At 52.7% G+C, this 23,268-nt stretch overlaps 15 protein-coding genes across 15 annotated transcripts; 5 read left to right on the forward strand and 10 right to left on the reverse strand.

The window, feature by feature from the left end:
* Positions 1-266: 266 nt before the first annotated feature.
* BCR37DRAFT_250240 (uncharacterized protein) lies at positions 267-1,169 on the reverse strand. The gene has a single exon (XM_040866616.1). The coding sequence runs from the start codon at positions 909-911 to the stop codon at positions 441-443; it is 471 nt and encodes a 156-aa protein (XP_040726532.1). The 5' UTR covers positions 912-1,169; the 3' UTR covers positions 267-440.
* Positions 1,013-1,599, reverse strand: BCR37DRAFT_250157 (uncharacterized protein). Its single transcript, XM_040866615.1, has one exon. The coding sequence runs from the start codon at positions 1,406-1,408 to the stop codon at positions 1,115-1,117; it is 294 nt and encodes a 97-aa protein (XP_040726533.1). The 5' UTR covers positions 1,409-1,599; the 3' UTR covers positions 1,013-1,114.
* A 191-nt stretch (positions 1,600-1,790) lies between these two features.
* BCR37DRAFT_386140 (uncharacterized protein) lies at positions 1,791-2,810 on the reverse strand (the record flags this gene model as incomplete). The annotated part of the gene is made up of 1 exon (XM_040870416.1): positions 1,791-2,810. The coding sequence occupies one exon, from the start codon at positions 2,808-2,810 to the stop codon at positions 1,791-1,793; it is 1,020 nt and encodes a 339-aa protein (XP_040726534.1).
* Positions 2,811-3,663: 853 nt separating this feature from the next.
* BCR37DRAFT_345024 (major facilitator superfamily domain-containing protein) lies at positions 3,664-5,220 on the forward strand (the record flags this gene model as incomplete). Its single annotated transcript, XM_040867596.1, has 1 exon — positions 3,664-5,220. One exon carries the CDS (start codon positions 3,664-3,666, stop codon positions 5,218-5,220), a length of 1,557 nt encoding a protein of 518 aa, XP_040726535.1.
* Positions 5,221-5,597: 377 nt separating this feature from the next.
* On the forward strand, positions 5,598-6,763 carry BCR37DRAFT_377501 (peroxisomal adenine nucleotide transporter 1). The gene has a single exon (XM_040868844.1). It carries the CDS (start codon positions 5,712-5,714, stop codon positions 6,699-6,701), a length of 990 nt encoding a protein of 329 aa, XP_040726536.1. The 5' UTR covers positions 5,598-5,711; the 3' UTR covers positions 6,702-6,763.
* Positions 6,764-6,857: 94 nt separating this feature from the next.
* On the forward strand, positions 6,858-8,021 carry BCR37DRAFT_344839 (uncharacterized protein; the record flags this gene model as incomplete). Its single annotated transcript, XM_040867589.1, has 1 exon — positions 6,858-8,021. A coding segment is annotated over one exon (1,164 nt), but the record flags the coding sequence as incomplete, so codon positions are not given.
* Positions 8,022-8,575: 554 nt separating this feature from the next.
* On the reverse strand, positions 8,576-10,279 carry BCR37DRAFT_345373 (WD40-repeat-containing domain protein; the record flags this gene model as incomplete). The annotated part of the gene is made up of 1 exon (XM_040867620.1): positions 8,576-10,279. The coding sequence occupies one exon, from the start codon at positions 10,277-10,279 to the stop codon at positions 8,576-8,578; it is 1,704 nt and encodes a 567-aa protein (XP_040726538.1).
* On the reverse strand, positions 9,928-11,660 carry BCR37DRAFT_250351 (uncharacterized protein). The gene has a single exon (XM_040866618.1). It carries the CDS (start codon positions 11,307-11,309, stop codon positions 10,302-10,304), a length of 1,008 nt encoding a protein of 335 aa, XP_040726539.1. The 5' UTR covers positions 11,310-11,660; the 3' UTR covers positions 9,928-10,301.
* A 297-nt stretch (positions 11,661-11,957) lies between these two features.
* On the reverse strand, positions 11,958-13,330 carry BCR37DRAFT_391536 (Dihydropteroate synthase-like protein; the record flags this gene model as incomplete). Its single annotated transcript, XM_040871023.1, has 2 exons — positions 11,958-12,813; positions 12,849-13,330. 2 exons carry the CDS (start codon positions 13,328-13,330, stop codon positions 11,958-11,960), a joined length of 1,338 nt encoding a protein of 445 aa, XP_040726540.1.
* An 812-nt stretch (positions 13,331-14,142) lies between these two features.
* BCR37DRAFT_386146 (uncharacterized protein) lies at positions 14,143-14,760 on the reverse strand (the record flags this gene model as incomplete). Its single annotated transcript, XM_040870417.1, has 1 exon — positions 14,143-14,760. The coding sequence occupies one exon, from the start codon at positions 14,758-14,760 to the stop codon at positions 14,143-14,145; it is 618 nt and encodes a 205-aa protein (XP_040726541.1).
* Positions 14,761-14,916: 156 nt separating this feature from the next.
* Positions 14,917-15,243, forward strand: BCR37DRAFT_344923 (pterin-4-alpha-carbinolamine dehydratase; the record flags this gene model as incomplete). Its single annotated transcript, XM_040867592.1, has 2 exons — positions 14,917-15,041; positions 15,084-15,243. 2 exons carry the CDS (start codon positions 14,917-14,919, stop codon positions 15,241-15,243), a joined length of 285 nt encoding a protein of 94 aa, XP_040726542.1.
* Positions 15,244-15,370: 127 nt separating this feature from the next.
* On the forward strand, positions 15,371-16,959 carry BCR37DRAFT_250304 (uncharacterized protein). Its single transcript, XM_040866617.1, has 2 exons — positions 15,371-15,504; positions 15,553-16,959. The coding sequence occupies exon 2, from the start codon at positions 15,583-15,585 to the stop codon at positions 16,468-16,470; it is 888 nt and encodes a 295-aa protein (XP_040726543.1). The 5' UTR covers positions 15,371-15,504; positions 15,553-15,582; the 3' UTR covers positions 16,471-16,959.
* A 489-nt stretch (positions 16,960-17,448) lies between these two features.
* Positions 17,449-18,123, reverse strand: BCR37DRAFT_386148 (uncharacterized protein; the record flags this gene model as incomplete). The annotated part of the gene is made up of 1 exon (XM_040870418.1): positions 17,449-18,123. One exon carries the CDS (start codon positions 18,121-18,123, stop codon positions 17,449-17,451), a length of 675 nt encoding a protein of 224 aa, XP_040726544.1.
* Positions 18,124-19,522: 1,399 nt separating this feature from the next.
* BCR37DRAFT_335685 (glycoside hydrolase) lies at positions 19,523-20,812 on the reverse strand (the record flags this gene model as incomplete). Its single annotated transcript, XM_040867195.1, has 1 exon — positions 19,523-20,812. A coding segment is annotated over one exon (1,290 nt), but the record flags the coding sequence as incomplete, so codon positions are not given.
* A 627-nt stretch (positions 20,813-21,439) lies between these two features.
* Positions 21,440-23,253, reverse strand: BCR37DRAFT_250142 (ergosterol biosynthesis ERG4/ERG24). The gene has a single exon (XM_040866614.1). It carries the CDS (start codon positions 23,136-23,138, stop codon positions 21,708-21,710), a length of 1,431 nt encoding a protein of 476 aa, XP_040726546.1. The 5' UTR covers positions 23,139-23,253; the 3' UTR covers positions 21,440-21,707.
* Positions 23,254-23,268: the final 15 nt, after the last annotated feature.

Consider the following 23,268-nt stretch of genomic DNA (forward strand, 5'->3'; position numbering starts at 1 on the left):
CGAGGGCGCACACATGGGGGAGATTTCTGTGTTGCATAGGAACTGTCCTTCGAATGGCTTTTCAGGGAACGGTTGGACGACTTCTGCAGTGACTCGACAGGAAACTTGGGTGCCGCCAAGCTCTACATGGACGAGGCCGTAGCCTTCGCCAAAGGATATTTTGAGCGGGCGGAAAGCATCGGCTGCGCGTCGATCGAGCCGCAGGCCTTGTTGGAGCGCATCAAGCAGGAATGTCTGCTCTGCGAGGGATGGCTCCAGGTCACGCGGCATGGAGCACACGGACTTGCTGGGTCTGGCTACTGTTGTAGTCTTTTGTCTCTTGACTCGTTTCTGTCGCGTTTTGAAGCAAAATTTGACTTCAGATGGAAACGGCGCCAGCGCAGGAAGAGAGGCAGTAGGCTCCCTTGTCGGTGATGTACAGCATGCGCATGATGGAGACTTCACATGATTGTGCATGACGCAGCAAGCACTACGGCAGCCGCAGCGCCTGTCATGGCTGCTTTGTGGCTTTTGCTCAGGCCCCTCACAGGATTGCCATCCTCATCCAGCGCTGGTGGGACATGCATCCGCGTATCCCTGACACCATGCAGCTGATGTACACCCGGCCGATAGCTCATTGCGCTGTGCGGCTTGCTGGGCATCAGGAATGAACGCCTGCTGCCCTGAACGATGGGGTTCTCCGGGTGAGACCTGCTTGTACAAGCACGCACGGCATCTTCAAAAGGAGACTGCGCAGAGGGAGCAGGCAGTACAGCAGGTCGTTCAGAGAGATGTCTCGGTGGCGGCCGTAGCCTGGACGGCTCGAGCTGCCTAGAGCGCGTGTGGCGTGACTGATAGGGAGGAGCAGTGAGGGCTGCAGCGGCCTCGTAGTCTGGCAGCTGGGTCCTGATGCTCGCCGAGTCAGAGTCCATGACTGTGCATGGCAGGTTCTAGCAGCTATACAGTAAATTGTCTAGCCACTCTTGTAGTCCGTAGCTGAGAGCTTTTAGAGCAGTGAGAGCAGTGAGAGAGTCTTGAGTCTTGCTCTGAGCTTGATTTGCACAGTCACATTCTAGCAGCTATATCCATCATCGACCTCGTAGCAGTAGTATCATCACCCTCATCAACACGAATCTCATCTCCTTCTGCCTCTTGCCTTTCCCCATCCACTCCGGTGTTCCAGTGCTCCCTGCGTGACTGCTGCGTAAACACATTTTCGCCTGCGCCGACGACACCGCGACCACGACAAGACAAGACACAGCTCCCCCTTCCACGCACAGCCTAGACGACAGCCAAGGATGCAAATCTTCGTCAAGACCCTCACGGGCAAGACCATCACCCTCGAGGTCGAGTCCTCAGACACAATCGACAATGTCAAGTCGAAAATCCAGGACAAGGAAGGCATCCCGCCTGACCAGCAGCGTCTCATCTTTGCTGGCAAGCAGCTCGAGGACGGCCGCACGCTCGCAGACTACAACATCCAGAAGGAGTCGACTCTCCACCTCGTCCTCCGTCTCCGTGGAGGTATCATCGAGCCATCGCTCAAGGCGCTCGCTTCAAAGTTCAACTGCGACAAGATGATCTGCCGCAAGTGCTACGCCCGTCTTCCACCGCGAGCAACAAACTGCAGGAAGAAGAAGTGCGGACACACATCGCAGCTCCGTCCCAAGAAGAAGCTCAAGTAAACTTGTTGCCTACGCTTATGCTACTGGCAGCTCAATGGCCTATTTAGCAAAAACTCTATGCATGTCTATCGTTGCCCTTTGCTTGCTGATTTGAGTGAATATTGACTACAAGAAGAGACCCTTGGACTACAAGAAGAGACCCTTGATCCAGCTCATCCATGATCGAGTGCTTTGAAAGCCATGCATCACCCGCACCTCCATGACGCTCTCCCACTTACTGACGCTTTTACTGCCAGAATGCCGCTGATTCGGTGCAAAGGCCGTGACAGGCAACACAAGCACATCCTTGACTTGCTTGGGCCGCTGCAGGTTGTGAAAGGTAGAAGGCTCAACGCCCAAGTACTCCAGCACAGCCGTGGTAAAGACACCGGGTCCCGTGTTGCGCACAAGATCCAGCTTGCTCAACTCGAGTCGATTGAGCGGTGTTTTACGCTCTTCTGCCAATGCGCGCAATTGCTCAATAGCTAGCTCTGCCGCGCGTTCGAGTGCAGGATGACCAGGTCGTGCCATAATGGTCCATTGTACAAATTGGAAGTTGAGAGCCCATCCCCATTTCGCCACCTTGCTCTCATCGAACGTAGGCTCATCCACTTCAATACCAATAACAAGAGAGATGTCCCGCTCAGAAAACTCTTCGGGAATCCAGCCAGACACTGGACAAAGCGCAGTCGTGTCAATGTCAGTATAGACACCGCCAAGTTGGTGTAACACAAAGTAGCGAAAGAGATCTGCCCTGGCAACCGGCGACAGGAGCGACGTATACGCATCATAGGCATGGGAATAATGCTTTCGCACAAACTTGAGCGCTTCTGCATCGGTAAAGTGCTGGTGATCGTCTGCAGGATTGGCATAATACCAACTCAATACGGCAGGCGTCGCATCATTGTGCGGTGAAGTCTGGTAGATGACCTTTGGGAAGCTCAAATCAGGCTGCGTCGCCGTCCGGTGCGTGTCAATGACATTGGCTACACCGGTTGCGAGCTCTGGTTCTTTGGCCTTGCCAGTCTTGTCTAGCTTCTGCGGTGGGTTCGCATCGTGCGTCAGGTTCGTGCCGCCGGCCTTGGGCTTGGCAATATAAAAGATGAAAGCAAGAAGAGCAAGAAGGATGAGAGAAAGACCTCTTGGCGAGACACGCTTCCGTATCATAGATTACAAGCTTGTTGTGGTAGCAGGAAGACAATTTGGAACTTTGGCGCTATGGTGACACTGTTGTACACGACTCGCGGAAACGGGACTGCCACAGTAGCCAAGGCTCAGCCTTTATGAACATGTTCACGTATGCAAGGCTCAGATACTGGTCCATGGGAATGATAAAGCACCTTCGACGTTCGTCAAAGTTTAGCAAGCTCACGCTCAGCTACAGCTGCAGGCTGCAGCTCTTCAACCAGTCCTTTGTTCCATACCTCACATACCAACGGGAGCGATCCTACTGGCCCTGAAAGATCGCATCAGACTTTGTCATGCAATGTGAACACTGCAATCGACTTCTAGGCCGCAACCAATGCCAAATTGGGGCCATGCCGCCTTGGAAGCCCAAAGTCTTTTTCTTGAGTGATGACTGCACTTAGCAGTGAACATAGCAATAGTGGCAGAGCATAGCCTCCATGCTCAGACGGTGTCAAGACTCAAGCATAGACCTGACCTTGGTTGAGATGCCGTTGCCCGAATTTCCCGGAATTCAGTCCATATTTTAGGCTGCAAACTTCGCTCGAGCAGATCAACCTTGGCAGTTCTCCATGTTTGGTTGTGAATCAGGGTCGATGTGCTCCTGTCTCCTGGACCCTTCACCTCCTCCGCTATCGCTACTTTACTATCAAGCTGGCCAAAAGTGCCGTAGTTGAGTCAACTTCCAGTCTGCTGCTCAGTTCAATCGCGGCCCATGGCGTCTTTTAGCAAGGCCGACCTGCAGACCATCACAGCAGAGCTCGAGCTGTCGCATGTCGTATCCCGGCAAGGTAATGTCTTTGCCAACTCTCTGCCAGCGACGCCTAGTGCATCAATGCCGCAGTCTAGACGAGCCTCTTTCGATGAAAACTTGGAGCTCGTAGAGCCCAGCCCAGTGAATGATCCGATTGACGATGGCACGAAAAGACTGATCCAAGCAAGACCTGTCCAACTTCGCTCGCAAGCCCACGAAGTGCTCTTCATCTTGATTTGTGCATCAGGCTCTCTTCTCACAAACATCGCTTTTGGCAACATGACAGTCTCGTTGCTCGATGTCCAAAAATCACTTGATTTGGATGAAACTGAGCTTCCTTGGCTTCAGGGTGCGTATGCTTTGGCAAATGGCTCTTTTGTGCTTGTGTTTGGCGGCCTGGCAGACTCTCTCGGTGCAAAGCGTGTCTTCATCTGCGGCTGTCTGTGGCTAGCAATTTGGTCTCTAGTTGCCGGCCTAGCAAGCAGTCCCATCCAGCTATTTGTGTCGCGCGCCATGCAAGGCATCTCTGGTGGAGCACTCGTCCCTTCTGGTCTTGCACTCCTCGGATATGTCTACGAGCCTGGCCGTCGCAAGAACCGCGTCTTTTCCATTTACGGTGCAGCAGCACCCATTGGCTTCATCATTGGTGCAGCTGAGGCAGGCGTGTGCATTCAGGTCGCCAACTGGCGCTGGACATTCTACATCAACAGCATCCTCGTAACGCTTGTTGCCATTGCAGCATGGTTCAGTATTCCCCCAGATGAACATCCAGTCGGCAACTTGCGCCGTTTCGATTGGCTTGGCTCGGGTGTGGCCATCGCAGGCATTGTTCTGGTCGTCTTTGGTCTGACAGATGGTCCGGTTGCTCATTGGACACCCTATACCTACGGCCTCTTGATTGTTGGTGTGCTCCTGCTAGCACTCTTTGTTTGGATCGAAAAGAAGGTCTCAGACGACCCAGTCATGCCACTCGAGATGTGGTCTACTCCTAGCTTTGGCTGGTTGATGGCAGCCACTGTGCTTGGCTGGGGCGGATACGCTTGCTGGCAATTCTACGCTGGTCTCTTTTGGCTCAAAGTTACGCAAGCCTCTCCACTCCTGACTGCTGCCTACTTCTCCCCCAATGCCGTTTTTGGTGTTGTAGCCACCATGGTCTGTGCAAGCACGCTGCATATCCTACCGGGTCACTACATTTTTGGCATTTCGGGCATGTGCTTCTCTGTTGGTCCTGCCCTGTTTGTGCTACTCAGCTACAAGCCGCATTTGTCGTATTGGGCAGCTGGCTTTCCAGCACTCATTTTCACGACATTCGGGCCTGATCTCAGTTTCTCTTCAGCAAGCATCTTTGTTACAAGTCACGTTAAGCGCAAGTATCAAGGAAGTGCTGGATCCGTGCTCAATGCGATTTTGCAGGTAGCCATGTCGTTGGCTGTTGGGCTTGGTGGTATCGTCGAGTCGCAAGTGGTGCAGGCACGAAGAGACCCACTCAACCCGGATTGGCAGCCGAGTCTGGACGATGTTTTGGCATCTTATCGTGCTGTTTGGTGGTTTAGCCTGGCCTTGAGTCTAGCGAGCTTGCTCATGACTTTGCTTTTTGTACGCATCGAAAAGACGAGTGAGAAGAAGCACCTGGCTTGAGATTGCAGCTGAATGACGTAGATATCAGGAGCATTGATATAGACGACAGATACGTGTCTACACGAAGATGTAAGTCAGCTGCGGTTGAGATATGACGAGGTTGTGACGCAACACGACCGGATTCGAAAAGAAGCCGATGTCGTACTATGACCCGGAGTATGAGCTAAGACTGAGCAGGCTTGTAGAGTAGCAGTAGCTGTAGTAACGGCGGGCGGCCGGGTTGCCGAACCTACGACATTATATTGAGCTGATCTGCAGTTGACAAAGAAGGTGCTGAGAGCAATCACCTACGACGGCCTGAGACTAGCTGATCTGAGCCAGCCCCAGGCCTCAGCTTGCAGCCCCAGCCTGCCTGCAGCAGATGTTGTTTGTGGTGTTCGGCGTCGTCGGCCTGTGCTGCCGACTCCTCGCCGCCTGTTCTCCGCAACTCCACACCAGAGACCAAGCACATCCATATACAAAGCCTCGACCAAGCTTTTCTCTTGCTCAGTATGCCCGAACAGTCCCTGCCTCTTGTTCTCGAGCCTCTCTCCCCCTTCGGAGATGCGCTCGCAGGCTCCCTCGGCGCAGTCTTTGCCAATGCTGTGGTCTACCCACTCGACATCATCAAGACCAGGCTCCAGGTCCAGCGCAGAAGCGAAAAGGCCGCAGAGAATGACAAACGTGCAGATGGTGCGGAAGCAGTCATTGACGGAGACCACTACACCTCGGCCTTTGATGCATTCCAGAAGATGCTTAAGCGCGAGGGCGTCCGAGGCTTGTATGCCGGTATCGCGGGTGGCCTGGTTGGCACTGCCTCGCAGAACTTTGCCTACTTTTATTGGTATACCTTTGTGCGCGATACCTACACTGCGCGTATCCCTGTCATCTCAACGGCTATGGAATTAGTGCTTGGAGCGGTGGCAGGAGCCCTTGCAACCATTTTCACCATTCCCATCAGTGTCTGCACAACTCGCCAACAGACAGCCAGTACACTGCGTCGCAAGTCTCTCTTTGGCACAGCAGCAGAAGTTGTAGATGAGGATGGTATTGCAGGCCTTTGGCGCGGATTGAAGCCTTCCCTTATTTTGTGCGTCAACCCAGCCATCACCTATGGTCTCTTTGCAATTTTGAAGAAGCGCATTGTGGGCGAACTGGGCAAGCTGACGCCTGGGCAGGCATTCGGTATCGGAGCTCTCTCCAAGACCGTTGCAACGGTCGTAACTTACCCCTACATTATGGCCAAGGTGCGCATGCAGCACAAGAATGAAGACCCAAAAATCGCCGCTCAGCAGAGCAAGCTGAGTGCGCTTGGCATCCTTGGCAAGATCTTGAAGGAGGATGGCTTTATCGGGTTGTACAAGGGCATGGATACGCAAATATTCAAGGCCGTCTTGACGCAAGCAATTCTCTTCTACTTCAGGGAGTTGTTTACGCGGTACACGATGGTAGCCTATGCGCTCGGCAGGCGGCTGGCCCAGCAGCGGGCGTTGAAGAAGTAGAGGTAGATACTTGAGTAGATAGTGCGTCGGGAATAGATAAAGTGACACAAATATTGAGCAACCTCCCGTTTTCTACACCGCCGTCTACATCTACTTCTGCATCTACTTCTACATCTCGATACTGCTACTTGCACTTTAGCTCATGGCCCTGCGCCCATGTTCTCTCAGATCATAAATGACTACGGCGACCGCGAGTCCTGGCACAGGTCGCTGGTCGATTTGCGCCGGTCGCTGCCTCTGCTTGCTGCGCTGATTGCGCCGTTGTCTGTCCTGCTCGATATTCCTGCGCTCTCTCAGCCATGGTATGGCAGCGAGTCAAAGCGCATCACAGACGACAAGGTCAGCTTGATCCTCTCCGCCTTTTCCTTCTTCTTCAACCTCATTGCAAATGTCTTGCTCATGCTACGTTTCAGCGTCAAGACGGATCGCGCAGTCACCCTGGCGACCAACTGGTCCATTGTCTTCTGGATCCTCAAGCCAGTGATTGCGATTATCAACCTCGTCATCTTCGGCATCTACAGAAAGCAGACAGATGGAGCAGTTTACCTTGAGGGCTTCTGGTGCGCCGTCGTCTCTTGCGTCTTGGCAGCCTTATCTGCGCTTTGTCTCTTGATCAACTTTGGCTTTGAGTTCAACAAGCGCGTCCGTACGCTCAACAAGGAGACACGCAAGAAAGGTCGTGGCTTCATGATCAACGTGACGCTCTTTGTCTCAACCCTTGCTGTGCAAGCCCTTATCTTCTCGCGAATAGAAGGCTGGACTTATCTCTCTGGCATCTATTTCAGTACAGTTACAATCTTGACGGTTGGTTTTGGCGACCTCGTCCCGACACAAACATCCTCCAAGATTCTCCTATTCCCCATTGTTGTGATTGGCGTCGTCCACTTTGCGACGGTGGTCACTGGCATCATTTCCTACTTTCAAAGCAGAACAAAGCTCAGGCATAAGACCTCTCGCCGCAAGTATCGTCAGAAGCGTCTTGAGATGGAACGTGCTCCAGATACGCCAGACTTGATTGCAGAGATGGCGCTCCTTGAAGATCACCAGCGGCAAGAAGAGCGTGATGCCCAAATTGTCGACCTGTTCTACTCGCTCTTGACTTTTCTGACACTCTGGCTTATTGGTGCTGTCATCTTTTCCAAGCTAGAGGGCTGGACCTATGGCAACAGTCTCTACTTTGCAAGCGTCTTCTTCCTAACAATAGGGTTTGGCGACTTTGCACCCAAAACGAGCGCAGGCAGGGTGGCCTTTGTCATTTTTGCAGTGATTTCCGTTCCCGTTATCACCTCCTTCGTCGTTCAGACACTCAGCAGTTCTCTGGATCTGATGCGTGGCCAGTGGAAGACGCGCAAGAAGATTCAACAGCAGCCAGAGAAGCAGCCAACGCCACACGCGGTTCTTGTGCGACAGGCCAGCCATGAGATCCACTTGAAACGCAGCCGATCCTTTGCCGAGTCCAAAACGTCTAGCAAAGCCGAGCTCGGCAGCGATTTGATTGATTTGATGCTCAAGATGGATGTACAAACTAAGAAATTGCTGAATATGACATTATCTGGGCACGACAAGATTGTGTTGCGTGCGGATATATTCGTGCAGGCCAGGAACAGCGATCAGCCACATGACATTGCTGCTCGGATATTTGAGGCGGAAGATGTGTCTGCAGAGCTCAGCAACTACCGAAAATTGTTCGCCCAAGCGGTAGCGACGGCGAGTGCTCTAAAGGGTCTGACTGGCGAAGACCGTCGTGCATTCGAGCGTGTTGCTGAGTCATACGATGGAACAGAGCATTGGCATGATGTCGACTCCTCGCACGACATTTCGATCGAGTTTTCAAGTGAGGGCACACGCACCATCACCTTTCTGGATCCGTGAGCTTAGACAATCATATCCCCTGGCATCAACGGTCGCAGTTCTCTGACTGGCTGCTCGACTTGGTCGCGAGGGAAGAAGGAAATGACTTCGAGACAGCTGCGGTCTTCGCGCATGCACATGACTACTGCAATGTCGTCGCTGAAAGCAACACGCCAGACTTGTTGACTTTGTTCCGTGAGTTCCCGTACGAGTGCACCCGTTTCGAGGTCCCAGACTTTGGTCAAGCCGTCACTGGAACCGCTCACAATGCGATTGTCATCGAATTGTAGGGTTGTGACAGAGTTGTCGTGCCCAGCGAGGTGGTGAATACACTTCATCGAGTCGAGGTTCCATACACGAATACTCCCATCTGGTCCTCCGGTTACAAGCAACGGATGCCGCATCTGTAGCTGCCCAACCAAGCTTGTATGGCCGGAGAGCTTACCAAGGCACTCGCCCGTTTTGACGGACCAAACACGAATGGTGGCATCGAGCGAACCGGTTGCAATGATGCTGCCGTTGAAACCGATCGAGTAGATTTGCATGGCGTGTCCCGAAAAGGTGCGCAGTAGTGATCCGTCTGCCAAACTCCATAGCTTGCACGTCAAGTCGTAGCTGCCGGAAGCGACCATGTCGCCACTTACTTTAAGACATCTGACTGAATCTGTATGGCCAATGAGGACGTGCTTGCACAAGCCGGTATCGTAGTCCCAGACACGGATGGTTGCATCACGACTGCCGCTCACGACGAGGTGTTGACCAGACACGGCGGACGTGCTTGGTATGGCCTTGGCGATTTCGATGCAGCGAACTGTGGATGTATGACCACGCATGACGCGGAGGCATTTGCCAGAGGGCAGATCCCAGCTGCGTAATACTTTATCACATCCGCCAGAAACGAGGGTATCGCCAATGACATCGAGTGTCCAGACTCCCGATTCATGCCCGCTGAGTGTCCGTAGGAAGCGGCCATCTCTTGCAAAGACGTAGATTTTGGCATTATCCAAGCCAAGCACGATATAGTTGTCTGTCAACGTAGACCAAGTGACTGTTGCAAAGTCATCTGTAATGTGTCGAGCCAGAGTTGTGCCGCCGGACCGCCAGTTGGCGTCAATCATGTAGCGCTGCTTGAAGTGCGACTTGTACGAGGTGGGGATGGCCTTCCTATCCGCTGCTGCGCCCGTTGAGATGCGCGTTGTGGTCTGCAGGGGAATCACACCGAGGCCCTCTGGCGCGGAGAAGTACGGGCTCTCGCCTGTGAGTGTGGGTGTGCGCTTGATGCTGGGTGTGGGCAGGGACGAGAGGCGGCGGTATCGATGAAGCCTGCAGAGGCGCTTCCATGCGAGGTCGTCGTTGAGCAAGGCATGCCAGTATTTTGAGACCTGGGCGGAGCGTGCGAGTGTCTTTGGGTCGTCGATGTAGGTCAAGATGCGGAGTGCGAGCTCGACGGGGAGGCACTTGAGGAAGTCCTTCTTGAGGCGCGGGGAGACATAGGCCGCGACGGAAGCTAATTCATAAGATGTACATAAGTTAAGGAGCTCTGCGAGGTAGCGCTGGCGCTCGATGGACTTGAGGGCGGCGAAGTGCGCCCGTGTGTCGCGGAGGACTGGGTCTTCGGCGTCCTGCCAGAGGGGGATGCGGTCGACGGGAGCTGGGGATGCTGCGGGTGTCGGTGGTCTGAGGCCTGGGCGTATGACTGGGGATATGGGGGAGAGGCTTCCTTCCATGGTCTGTTTGGTGGTGTTGGTGCTAGATGTAGCTCACTTTCACCGCCATTTCGAGTGTTTGCCAGATCTTGCGCAACAGAAGCAGCGACCGACCACGCAGGAAGCGCAGACAAGCAGCAAGCACAAGCAGCAGCAGCATCACGGCACGCAGCAGGCGCATGTTGGGCAGGGCCAGGCGATCCAGCAGGCGCCGCACAGCTGAAACAGGGATGGCAGCAGCACGGGCCTTGTCTTGCGTGACAGATGTCTCATCGTCTGCGTCCTCAGGCCTAGTAGCAGCAGTAGCAGCAGGCTCTGTCGTCGTAGAGGCACTCCGCCCCTTGTTGCTGCTCCCAGCCGTACTCGCACCCTTGCGCTTCTTCCTCCGTCGCCGCTCCTCCTTCTCAAGCCGCACCCTCTCCTCCTCCTCCCTGAGTGCAGCAACCGACGCAGACACCTCTGCATCCTGAATGTCCCCGATCGCCTGTGTCCACGCATCCTTCTTCTCCTGCGCAATATCGCTCGAGGCAATGTACTCTAGCGCATAGTCCCACTCCTTGCACTTCGGCAGCACATGCAGCGCATACAGCTCCATCGTCTGTTCATACGCAGATGTCTCTGGCTCCAGCGTCGAGAGGTAGTCTTCGACGCGCCTCTGCAGCTGTGTAGGGTCTTGTAGATGACGCACACTCGACATGATCAAGCTCGCCATCACATCAAATGGCGGCTTCCCATCGAAGCGTGCATACGTCTCATCCCACAGCGTGCCTTCTTGCAACCGGGCCTGCACACTGCTTCCCTCCCTCCCAAATTGATCCTTCAACCCACTTGCATCCAGTGAGCAGGTCGAATCAAGGACAGCCATGTAGAGCAGCCATACTTTGCGCGCGTACTTGCCCTGTGGCTGCTGATGAGCCGTGCGCAAGGTTGCGACGGCTGAAGCAAAGTCGCGGTCGAGATACTCGTGAGTAGCTTTCGTATACAGCGCCTGTACTGCAGAATCATTCCTGAGGGAAGCTGGCTTGCTGGGAAGTACAGGCAGCGACGGCATCTTGAGCGTGTGGGCGTTGCACTTGCTGGAAGTGGAGTTGCTGGATGCGACCTCATGGACCAGGACTACTCAGCTACTCAGCTACTCTGCTACTCAGCTACTCTGCTACTCAGCTACTCAGCTACTCATCTACTCATCTACTCTGCTACGTACATACTCAGCTCGTGACTGCAGGCACATGCTGCTCCTCTGGCCACAAGCTCCCACAGAGGCCCTGGGCAAATTGTCTGACCGCTTTGCCAAGATACTGCAGGCTCAACACACAGCACGCTACAGCTTGGTCTACCGTGTCCTGCGCAGAGGCACCGACAAGCTACTCGCCCTCACAACTGGCGACGACAAGCTTCATCTGATGCGTGACGATGTCTACTGCGTCCTTGGCAGCGACTTTGGCAATATCCTAGCAAAGCTCAAGCTATGGACAGAACGCCAGACCTACAAGATTGAAGGCACCACATTTGTCCTGGACGGGCAGACACTCAAGCTCGGTCAGCTCAGCCAAGGACCCACGACCCGTGGCCTTGTTCTGGAGTACGATGGTGACATCGACAAACTGCTTGGTCCGCTCCGGTCATCCTTGTCGCGCGATGGCAAAGAAGCAATGCTCTCCAGCACACTCACATTTCCACAATCCTACCTCGACCTGCTTCAGCGATTGTAGAGCATGTCTGCCATCCTGACCGCTTCACGCATACTCTTGTCATGCACACGCACAATCCGTGCACCTTGCCGAATACTCTGTGCAACAGCCACCGCAGTGCCAATCTGTCGCTTGTCAGGCTCTGCTACGCCCGTAATTTTGCCAATGAAGCCCTTGCGACTTGCTCCTACCAGCCAGGGAATCTTGCCACCCAGTGGCGTCTGCATCAATTCAATGTTTTGTTCAAGAGTCTTGCTGAAGGACAAGCCAGGATCCAGCACAAGATTCCAGGAGCGGATACCAGCGGCAATGGCAGCTTGATAGCGTTGCATGAGTTCTCGCATGACTGTTTCTGCAACACCATCAGGATACTCGCACAGCTGCTGCATGGTCTCGGGTGTACCACGCATGTGCATCAAAATAATAGGACAGCCAAGTTGTGCAGCTGTTGGCAACATGCCAGGGTCAGCAACGCCGGCACTCACATCGTTGATGATGGTTGCACCCGCTTCATATGCCGCTCGTGCTACGGATGCATCGAATGTATCAATACTAATGGGCATTGTGACACCAGCTTGACGCAAAGCGCCAATGACTGGTACAACCCTGGAGATTTCTTCTTGCGGCGAAACGGGCACAGCACCCGGTCGGGTGGATTGTCCACCCACGTCAATCATGTCTATACCATCCAGATCTTGGCAAAAGTCAGCAACGCGATCGAGCGACTGCTGGCCGCCGTCAGAGAAGGAGTCGGGCGTGGCATTGTAGATGAGCATGAGGTTTGTCTTGGGTTTTAGCCAAGGTTGGTAGAGCGGCAGACTCGTCTCTGGCTGCTCGTACCCGTGGGCAGAGAGGTTCGTAATGCTACTGTTAGTCGTAGACTTGAAGAAGAGACATACTCCGATAACGGCACTTTGACAAAATCACGTTCAGCAATTCCAATGTGAGGGATGGTCAGGTCCTGCGTCTTGACAATGTCCTTGTCATACAACAAGACATCGAGATCAATCGTCCGTGCTCCTTTTTCTATAGTCTTGACTCTGCCAAGCTCCTTTTCGATCTGCTGGCATGCCTTCATGAGCTGGTGCGGCGACAAAGAAGTCAGCACACAAGCAGCTCCATTGAGAAACGCCGGCTGATTAGTCACGTACATGGGAGCAGATTCATACAACATGGATGTATTGATGACTTGAATGCCGCGGGCATCGAGCTGGTCTAGTGCTTGCTGGATATAGCGTTGCCTGTCTCCGAGATTGGAGCCCAGAGCGAGAAAGGCAGTGTGCAGCTGCGGCAGTGTACTCTGCTGCCGTACAAAGCGAGTGAAAATGCTTGAGCATGTAGCTTGGGATGTAGCAGGTCTCTTCAGAGTCTGCCTGAGCATTTTCTGGAGCAGCATCCTGGTAGAGTGGTTGGTCAGGGTCAGGGCCATGTCGTCGTGTCCTTATTACCAAGTCTACAGAGTACAGGAACACTCTACATTAGCAGCTATGGACTCGCCCTCAGTCTCACTCGATATCCAAGGCGCCTTGACATGCTCCAGACAGCGCTACCTCTTCCGCGGCATACGCAGACAGCACCAGACACTCAAGAACCTCGCCTTGCTCGACAAGCACGACAAGCGCATCACGGCCCTGCGCGAGGTGTGCCATTTCTTGCTGTAACTCAAGCTGATGCGTAGAGACTCGATGCAGCAGAGCAGGATCTCTTCAACCTGCGGCATGCGCTGCGTGAGGAGGAGCAAAAACCAGCTTGGCCATCATGGACCTGCAGCGACAAGACCTGGCACAAACCGTACGTGCAGCGTTCGCCGTCTCAGGTTTCGGTTGATGTAGGTGCATCATGTAGGATTGCTGTGCTGACGATAGTACACGATGGAATCACCCCGCGCACCCACACAAGTCTCACCAGCCAGACGTTCATGGACACCGCGGACATCGCCCCTCAAGCAGCAGACCAATCCCTTCTCTACACCAGACGTAGCAAGTGTGCCAACGTCGCCCGTCATTGTTAAAACCGAGCAGCTGCTTGATCCGTTTGCTCAACGAGCTCCACCGCCAAGACTGCATCTTCCTATCAAGACCGTTGCTGTTGCTGCAGTCCCAGTCGCTACGCCTATTGCAACATCGGCCATCAAGCAGAAACGTCATTCACTGCTTTTTGATAGCAAACAGCGTCTCAAACGCGTGCTGCGTCTCAAGGTGTCTTCTCCGGTTGCGTAAAACCTGTCAACGCGGTCCAGTCTACATCACCGCTTGTATCAAACAGAGAGTCTTCATTTGGATTGTAGTCAAACCGCGGTTGCGCTTGTCCGTTGAAGAAATCTTGATCCTTAGAAATGGCCGGCATTGTCTCAGTGTCCATAGCCAACGCGTCCTCTGTGTTGCCTTGTTCCTGCTTCACTATGGGAGCAAGCGGCATTGCCAGTGGAATAGGCTGCAACGTGGACGGCCCAGGCCGCATGTAAGGTTCCTTATCCATCGGCACAGGCAGTTTCATATTGCCCTCGTCATCATAGTCATCGATGCGCACACGTTCTGAATCTTCCAGCGTCTGGCATATTCCTTCCAGATTCTTGACAAGCGAAACAACATCTCCCTGAAGCTTTCGTGCACGCTCCCGGAATTCATCCTTGTGCTCCTGCGGCTTGTTGCGGCGTGTGAGGAGCGGCGAGATGAGGGCTGGAATTCCGCGACGCAAGTTTTGGATTTCATCTTGTATGGAGGCGAGCTTCTGGACGTGCGAATAGTGGAGCGAAGCTGTTTCTGAGGCAGATATAGACGGTGTATGCGTGCGACCCAGCCCTGGCTCCATGCCTCGACTGCGGCCCAAGTGCTCAGGCAATGTTTTGGTCTTGTTGTGGTGTTGAGTCGTGCTTGAGCCTTGACGACGACCACACTCAAGCTGCTCGTCCAGTGTTGATATAGCTGAGAACAGTGCTGGTTTACTGCTGTCTCAGCTGTCTTCTTGATGTCGACGTCCAAAGAGATACTCGCGGCTGCCAGTCAGCTGCACAAGTGGACGCTCAACGGCAACAAGCTCGAACGTCAGCTGTGCTTCAAGGACTTCAATATTGCTTTCGGCTTCATGACTAGGTCAATACCAGTCGGCTTTTAAATACCAAAGCTCATTACCAGGGTTGCTATGAAAGCAGAGCGTATGAACCACCATCCGGAATGGAGTAATGTCTACAACAAGGTCAATATACAGCTCACAACGCACGATACCTCTGGACTGACTCAGAAAGACATCAAGCTAGCACAGTTCATTGATCAAGCAGCAGCGGAAGTGATGTAGACGTCTAAAAAACAACAATCGCAAGGTTCTCTTGCGTCGAGTCTGTGAAGATGGCTCATTGCGGTTACCATGAACTCATTGCTGGGCCTCTACTCTGCAGGACTGTCTTGCGATGTATGCAACAGCACTGACTCTATGAATGGAGAGTATAAGGGAATACCGTCCACGTCTCTTCGCTTGGAAGCATGACTTGCTTGCTTAGACAACATCCATGGAATCACACGTCAGCCGGTGGCATCTTGACAGCTCTGTGTTTACAAGGTAAGTTGAAGTTCTCCATAAGTTTCAGCTTGACGGCTGACTTGGCAGATAGATTGATCACAGAAGCACAGCAATTCTATGGAAAAGGCAAAAGGCCGTGACGATCTTGAACTAACTCATGCGGTTGACCACGACATCTGTACGACATCTTGGAAGCACAAGTCCACTATCGTAGTAGTTAGTGGAGCAAGCGAAAGAGTTTTGACGAGTCTAAAGCCACTTGCCTGGCAAGGCTTGACCGGTCTTGATGTCCGAATGGATAACGAGGCTCACTTCCATGCACACCTGTGTTTCACTGACACCCGTGTAGCCTTTTTTCTTGATGTGGAGAAGCAGGAAGCCAGCATGTCCGACATCTGCATTTTGACTGCAAGCAACAATCACCAAGTCTCCCTCGGAGATGTCCAGAGTCGAGACGGACCCAGTCTTGCCATGTTTGACGAACCAGTTGTGGCCGTCTTTCTGTGCGGTAGCGTCGTCAGTATCATAAGCAAAGCGAAAGTCTTTATCGATGCTGATGCTCTGGTGATTCTGCGACGTCTGAAGTCCAAATTCAGCGAGCGAGACGCGGACGAAAGGAACAGGGCCATTCCAAGAGCCCTTGTCAGTGAGCACCTTCAAGGTTTCAGGCAGTCCCCTTGTCGGCGCAATGACGAGATGACCGTTGACGGGCACGATTGCACCATCTTCGAACTTGTTGACAAAGGGAGCAAGATCTGGGGAGTCCGTCGGAATCGAAGCAGTCAGCTTGAACGGGCCTCTATTGTCCAGCGAACCGGGTGGGATCAGCTGGCTGAAGGCAGTGTGCGTGGCCCAGAGGAACACGATAGTGGCAGGTGTGATCATATTTCGCGAGGTCGAATGATGTTTTGTACGGCTGATAAGGACTTCAGCTTGGATATGCACTGCCTTTATATGTGGAAAACCTGGGCGAGAATCAATCTGCTGACGTGTACTAAAGTCTAAGGATAGTACCATGTGGCTGTGCTGTCAGGCGGCCTATTGGCTAGGCCTGATGGCGAGCATGAACGCACCCGAATGTTGCACCTTAGCAGCGATGTAAATTTTGAAAAGCCAGGGGTATATGATTTCTGCTGCACTGGAATTTCTAGGGCAAGTAAATGCACGCGACCATGGTCTGCTGTCCACCGGAGTAGCCGTAGTAGACTCGCCAGACAACTTTGATGTCACGACGTGGTAGGCTGGCTGTCTCAACGAATGATCAGACTGGAAGAATGCTTATATTCATCATTTCTATCGATCGGACAGCAGGCCGTCAGCCATATTCGTGAATTATTTGCAGGCCCATCCACATGCTCATAGACGGAGCGTAGCTCACAGACCATGTGATTGAGTTGAGTCACTTTGTTGTCAACATACGATTCATGCTACCATGCGGTTGCCATGCTGTAGAGTTAGGTCTAGAACTACATGGCCACATGGCGGTATTACTTCACCTTGCCAAGCCATCAAATGCCTCAATGAGCCCATAAGCTGACAAGATGTGGTTCTAATAACTCTCAAGCTTCTTGCGCCAGCTGATGGGTATGGTTGATGAATACATTTTGCCGCTGAATCCAAATCTCGTTCAGCTGCTGTACCTTGAGAATTTTGTAAAAGAGCACAAACGGAAGGTGTGCATGTGCACGACAGCCACGAACAAGGCTCAAGGGCTTCTCACTGCTCGAGACGACGTCTGAAATCTTATCATCTTTACCCGTTTGTTCCCACCGAGCAGTCAAATTGAGAAAATGCTTGTAGAAGTCGTCCCACAAAAAAGCTGATTATGTTCAAGTCGTACCATACCAAGGTCAAGGTGACAAAATCACAGCTCGCAGTCAGGTCTATAGAGTTGAAAGATAAGAATGCGATGAGGTATGAAAGTAAAGATAGAAAGTTGGAGGAAAAGAATGCGTTTTGAGCGGCTATCAAGCCCGAACTGGTCTAGTCCCATTTTCGGGGTAATCTGTCACGATCATCCGACGAGTAGGTCAAAACGAGATCCACGGCAGAGCATTTAGAATTGCCGGTGCTTTGTGCTTCGAGGGGTGTCTTGAATTTGAGTGGCATGAAGTCGGGCTGGCCATCATGGGAGCCTTCAATGCAAGCAACAAGAAGGAGGTCGTTGTGCTTCTGTGTATTTGGTGTGAGATACCAGACATTTGTCTTCTTGTCCAACGAGGTCGTCCACGTCAAGTCCAGAATCGAAGCTTCAGAATCATCGTAATAAAGGCCGTTCTTTCCATTGGACGCATCATTGACTGCGTGAATGGTTTGCTGGGAGATATTGTGGGGTTTCTGTAAAGTGGGAAGACCAAGCTCAGCTGAAGAGCTCAGGACGAAAGGAACAAGCCCTGTCCATGTCCAACCCCCGTTAAAGGTGACCTGCAGCTTGCTGTTCTTCTTGGGTGCAAGAACAAGTTGTCCCTCATGAGGCACAACTTGCCAGCCTGAGAACACTTGACTGATGCCGTGGTCCACATCCACGGAAGACGAGTCCGGCTTGGAAATGAGGGAGGCTGCCAAAGTAAATGCGCTGTTACTTGGCGTAGGGGAAGAGGGCTTGCTGAGGACACTGTAAGCACCCAACGAAATGAGAATGGCGCTAGACTTGATCATGATGGCTGATTTGCGATGATGTGTCTTGATCTGCTGAGAAGATCACGACAAGAGCCTGGCTTTATAGACGAACGGTGCAGTGCTGCTGCAGGTCCTAAAATAGGCACGCTTGAGTCTTTTATACCGAATGAGACCAATTGTTTGGCGGTGCGGTCACATGCACACGATCATGGTGTTTCGTAGCAAGGGAACACCCATGGCCATGCTTCACGCGATAATCTTGTAGCCGATTGGCCCGGTCCAGCTGTGGCCATGAAGTCTGAAGTCCAGGCACCCCGTTCGCCTGAGAAAGAGGCATCATCCCCAGTTTACTGACGATAAGTTGAGAAGTTGTGCATGAGTGTGCGGCGGCTCTGCCGCGTTGCACCTGTGGGCAACTGTTGGAAAGCACTGAAAGCTCTTGCAATGGAGTTGAAATCAGCAACATACATAAGTAGCCTTGATCTTGTCAATTTCAGGAAACTTGACGAGTCGATTAGCTGAAGAAAAGCCTGCGTGGATAGTGGTAGCGCAGGGTGATGCATACCCGCGGCCGCATGCCTCGGAAATGAGGCAGACATGAATATATCACTCAGTTGTGGTTTTGTTTGTGAGCGCGGGTCTAGGCTTTAGTCTGGCCTCAACTCTAGAGTCTAGACAGCATGAGTGATCCGACGATACTACCTTGAACCTCCGAAGCATGACCCCTGAGTAGAGGGGCATTCGTGAAGGTGAATCTGATGCATATGGTGGCCCATATTGGTGGGTGCCAGCTAAAGTTTAACAGACCATGTGTCGATTTGGCAACTCACCAAGTCACGCTAGCCAGTGCTTGAGAGCGTTGGAAGACGCAAGCTCGAGCACTCACCTTGAGGTGCACCAGTTCGGAGCATGAGTGGAGCCAGTAGTGCAGTTGCAGATCATCCAGCTGAATCTCAATTGCAACACAACTCAGTGTAGCGTAGCTGCTGCGGCTGCTGCTCTATTCCGTGCCGAGCGTCTGCCTTCGCCTTGGTCTTAGTATCCGTGAGCTTGAGGAATCGTGTCAGGCTAGTGCGCGCTCTTGCAATCTTGCAATTGTTGTAGTGCTCGCTTTGACGTTGAGCGCGCCACCTGCTGCCTCGTCAACCTCAACTAGCAGCGCTGCTTGGCCGCTACTGCCGCTTGACATTCACTACTTCTAGAAGCCAAACTGTATAGCCGCTAGCTGTAAGCCTGGCAAGTCAAAGCAAAAGGTCAATTGACGGCAGTGTGCGACCTTCGTTGCAGGACTAACAAGGGCACAGCCTCCGACAGAGCTGACAGATGTTTGAAACTGGCTATCTACAGAAACTTACATTAGAACTGCATATACCCTAGATGACACCTGCCAAATCTTGTACTATGGTGGCGAAGAAGGACTGAAGACAGTCGTGGCCATGTAATGGTTGTAGTTGTACTTGGTGATGGTGTTGCTAATAGGTCCCGGTCCATTGAGAATCTGTCCATTAGGCAAGGTGATGAATGGTGTTCCTTCCTGGAAGTTGGTAAAAGCCAACTGCGACAGGCCTGCTGTGTTGACGGTGAAAGTCTGCACCTTGCTGCCGGAGGTGAGAGAAAACGAGAATGGCACATCGGTTGAGGTGGCGAGTACGGTGATGTATATGTTGTCTGCTAGGGCACAGCCCTCGGCTGGCGTATTACCCGGTTGTCCACAAGCTGGCTTTGGCAGTGAGTCACCAGATGCCACTGCGTTCATCGAGTGCGGCCTATATGAGAAGAAGATCCGATTGATGAACTGAGCAGGTGGCGATCCGTTCTTGTACGTCTGAATAAAGTACTGAGTGATGGGCCCAAGGGCTTGGTGATTCATGTTGGGCGTCAAGGTCCAGTCCCTGGCCGAGGAAGAACCTTCTTGGTAGTAGTCGCCAACTGTTGGATCCAATGAACCAATGTAGTGTGACTCGCCATAGTCGTTCCAAGAGACAATCTGAACCATATCGGGCATGGCTGTGATGATGTTCTGCCACCTGGCATTATAAAGGAAGTCGTCTCGGTAGATGAAGTTTTTGCTGCCGTAGTGTGTGAAGAAGAGAGGAGAAACGCCAGCCATGTGCACTTTGCCAGAGTAGTACGAGTATGGGTCATTGCCAAGCGTGCCGTACCTGACACTGGTGGAAGGGGATGCATTGTCTCGTAGGTACATGTAGTAATTGAGTGCATCGGTTGTCTTGGTCCACATCTCCCAGGTTGAGGCACCATCTAGAGCATCCCAACCTTGAACAGTGGCGCCACGCCCGGTGAATACAGGAACAAAGAAAATGCCAATATTTTTGGACAGCAGGTAGTTCTTGAAGTACAGCCAGAGGCGTGCAGGCTCTGTTTGTTGGCCACTTGAGTAATTCTCTCCGGTGAAGGTCGTGAGGTAGGAGCGGCCACCCATCTTGTACTGCGCGGGCGAGTTGGCAAATGGCACAATGAATGTATTCGCAAGTTGCTCGGGCGTAAATGAGTAGATGACGGCCATGTCGAGCGAGATGAAAACCTTGAATCCGAGATTTGACGCTGCTTGGTACATGGTGGCCACTCGAGCTGGCTGCCAGTCTTCAAAGCCTACATTGAGAATGAAACCGTCAATACCCATGCTTTGGGCAATCTGAATCTCCTGCTGGAACCAACTCAAACCTTGGCCGAACGTGTTGCCAATCATGAAATGAGCAAAGACTTGTCGGGTGTTGCGGGCAGCCACCACGGGCGTGTAAGGGCTTGCAAAGGCAACGGATGCTGCTGCTTGCGCCATGGTTGAGGATGTCGTGGGTGGACGTGTTGTTGTAGTTGTCGCTGGACGTGTTGTTGTGGTTGTTGCTGAGCGCGCTGAAGTCGTCGAAGTCGTCGCAGGACGTTGTCTCGCTGATGCGGGCGTTGTTGTGACTGGAAGTGGCCTAGCACTGGCAGGCTTTGTGACAATGGGAGCAGGAGGTGCACGCCGGAAGAGATGATTGCCATCAGCTCGGGCGCGAAGATAGTCAATCAGGCCTGCATCGGCCGTGGCTACGAGCAGGATGGTAGAAAAGAGCGTGGTGAGCTTCATGGCTCAGCTGGTAGCTGGTAGCTGATGGCTAGTAGACAGTAGCGAGCTAGTAGCTAAATAGAAAAGAGCGTCGGTGGTCGAGGAGACCGAAGGAGCAGAAGCTATCTTATAAACAATGAGCAGAGCTGCAGAGCATGTCGCATAGACCCGTCAACCGTAGCGCAAGTTTGGCCCGGTCGCGTCTCTTTTGTGGTCCGTTTGCGGCGCGTCTTTCCCGCTTCTTGTTGTGCGCTCCTGTGTAACCTGCAACTGGCCAATCCAAAGTCGCCGTCGGCCCGTCGCCAGTTCGCTTCAGAGATCAAATTCCTCGGCCAGATTCATGGACTCATCATTCTGATTCATTCATAGATGGGATGGGCCGATGCTTCCACTTCCGGATTGACACTGTACTTACAACTGGACTTGACTGACTCAGACTGTCAGACTGAGCTTGACGCCGGCCTGAATTCCCTGGCAGGAATAAATGTCTGAGAGAAGTGACTGCTATGAGACCAGCTATTGATACTACGGTCTTTCGTTGGCTATTGATATCCGCCTAATAGATGCCCGGAATCATCTTGTACTTGACGCGAGCACAGTACTCATCCCAGTACTTGCCATACTTGGCCTTGCACCTGTCCTCCGACCTCAGGATACGGTGGTTGAGCAAGATGAACATGTAAACCACATAGAAATACCCGAGCAGAGCGTTGTGCCCAGTACCACAGCACAAGCACATGGCAAGGGAGATGAGCAAGTCGCCAAAGTAGTTGATCTGGTGCGCCAACCCCCACCAGCCAGACACGAGAAGGAGCGACTTGTGAGACACACCGTCGGATGTCTTGTACGTAGTTCGGATCACTTCTGCTGGCTTGCCCCAAATGTTGCACTTGCCATCACTTGAACGAACAATGTCCTTTTGGTGGTTTGTAGCACGGAAGATGTAGTAACCAACTAATCCAATAGCCAAAATAGCAACGACAGCCCAGTTGGCAAGATCGAGAGGGTTGTAGTAGAGGTACTGCGCCTGCAAGGTGTACATGAGTGGCAGCCAAACAAGATCTCCCCAAGCAAGGTAAAAGCCCATGTGGTCGTGAGCAATGTCAATCGTTCGCAGATACCAATCCTCGTTCCAGAAGAAGTCAATCACATACAACGCGTGCAGGAAGATGACAATCCACATCGAGTTGGTCACATAGCCGATAGACTGGTACTGAGCAGCGGCAAAGGAAATGTCAATCATGGTCCAGGCAATGATGCCAGGACGTCCATTGAAGAAGAGCTTGAAGTCAAACATCTCGCCAATGCGAGGGTTGAACTCAATACCCATAAAGTAGTCGTAGATGGCGCTACCAGTGAATTTGCGGTCCTCGGCATGCGAAGGCGCGACGTAGGCCTTGATGTAGCAGAACGTAGTGAGGCCGTAGCCAGCCAAGTTAGCGAGCACAAACAGAGCAGACCAGTTGTCGGCAATAATGCTGAGCTTCCAGTAACCAAGGTAGGCACCACCCACAAACAACACGTGCGACAAGAGGTAACAGGAGAGACCATTGACATAGTAAGGAAGCAAGTGACCGGCGGGCGTACGCTGGCCATAGCCAATGGAGCCAGGCACCGTCACGTACAAGACTGCCTGAAAGACGAGCCATCCAGCGTAAATTTGAGCGGCCTTCCAGGTTGGCATGGGCAGCCACGTCGACAAGAGCTGCTTGATGTGTTGCCAAGAACCGGCCTTGGCCACTTCAAGAGGCATGGTGAACATGTTGCACTGGTAGTGCGTGCATGATGCCAAGAACCAATTCGTCATGAGCGGGCAGAGCATGAGCATGAAGACGGCGCCAAACGTGGTGCCCCAGCTCGTTGCACCCTGTCGTCCCCATGAACTGGTTGGGGATGAGGGCTTGCTTGCGGCTTTGGCAATCTCTGCTGGGCTGACTTCGACATTTGCCTTCTCAGGCGATGTCTGACTGCGGCGATTGACCACCATCAGAGAAGTGCTTCCAGTGGTGTTGTCAAAAGCTGGACGCGACTTTTGGACTGTTGGGCGTTTTGGTGCTGACTCAGGAGATCAGGCCACAAATGTGAACTATCTCAGCAGCACTCCTGATCAGCAAAAG

The sequence above is a fragment of the Protomyces lactucae-debilis genome, assembly GCF_002105105.1.
Source record: "Protomyces lactucae-debilis strain 12-1054 chromosome Unknown BCR37scaffold_5, whole genome shotgun sequence".
NCBI classification, from domain to species: Eukaryota; Fungi; Ascomycota; class Taphrinomycetes; order Taphrinales; family Protomycetaceae; genus Protomyces; species Protomyces lactucae-debilis.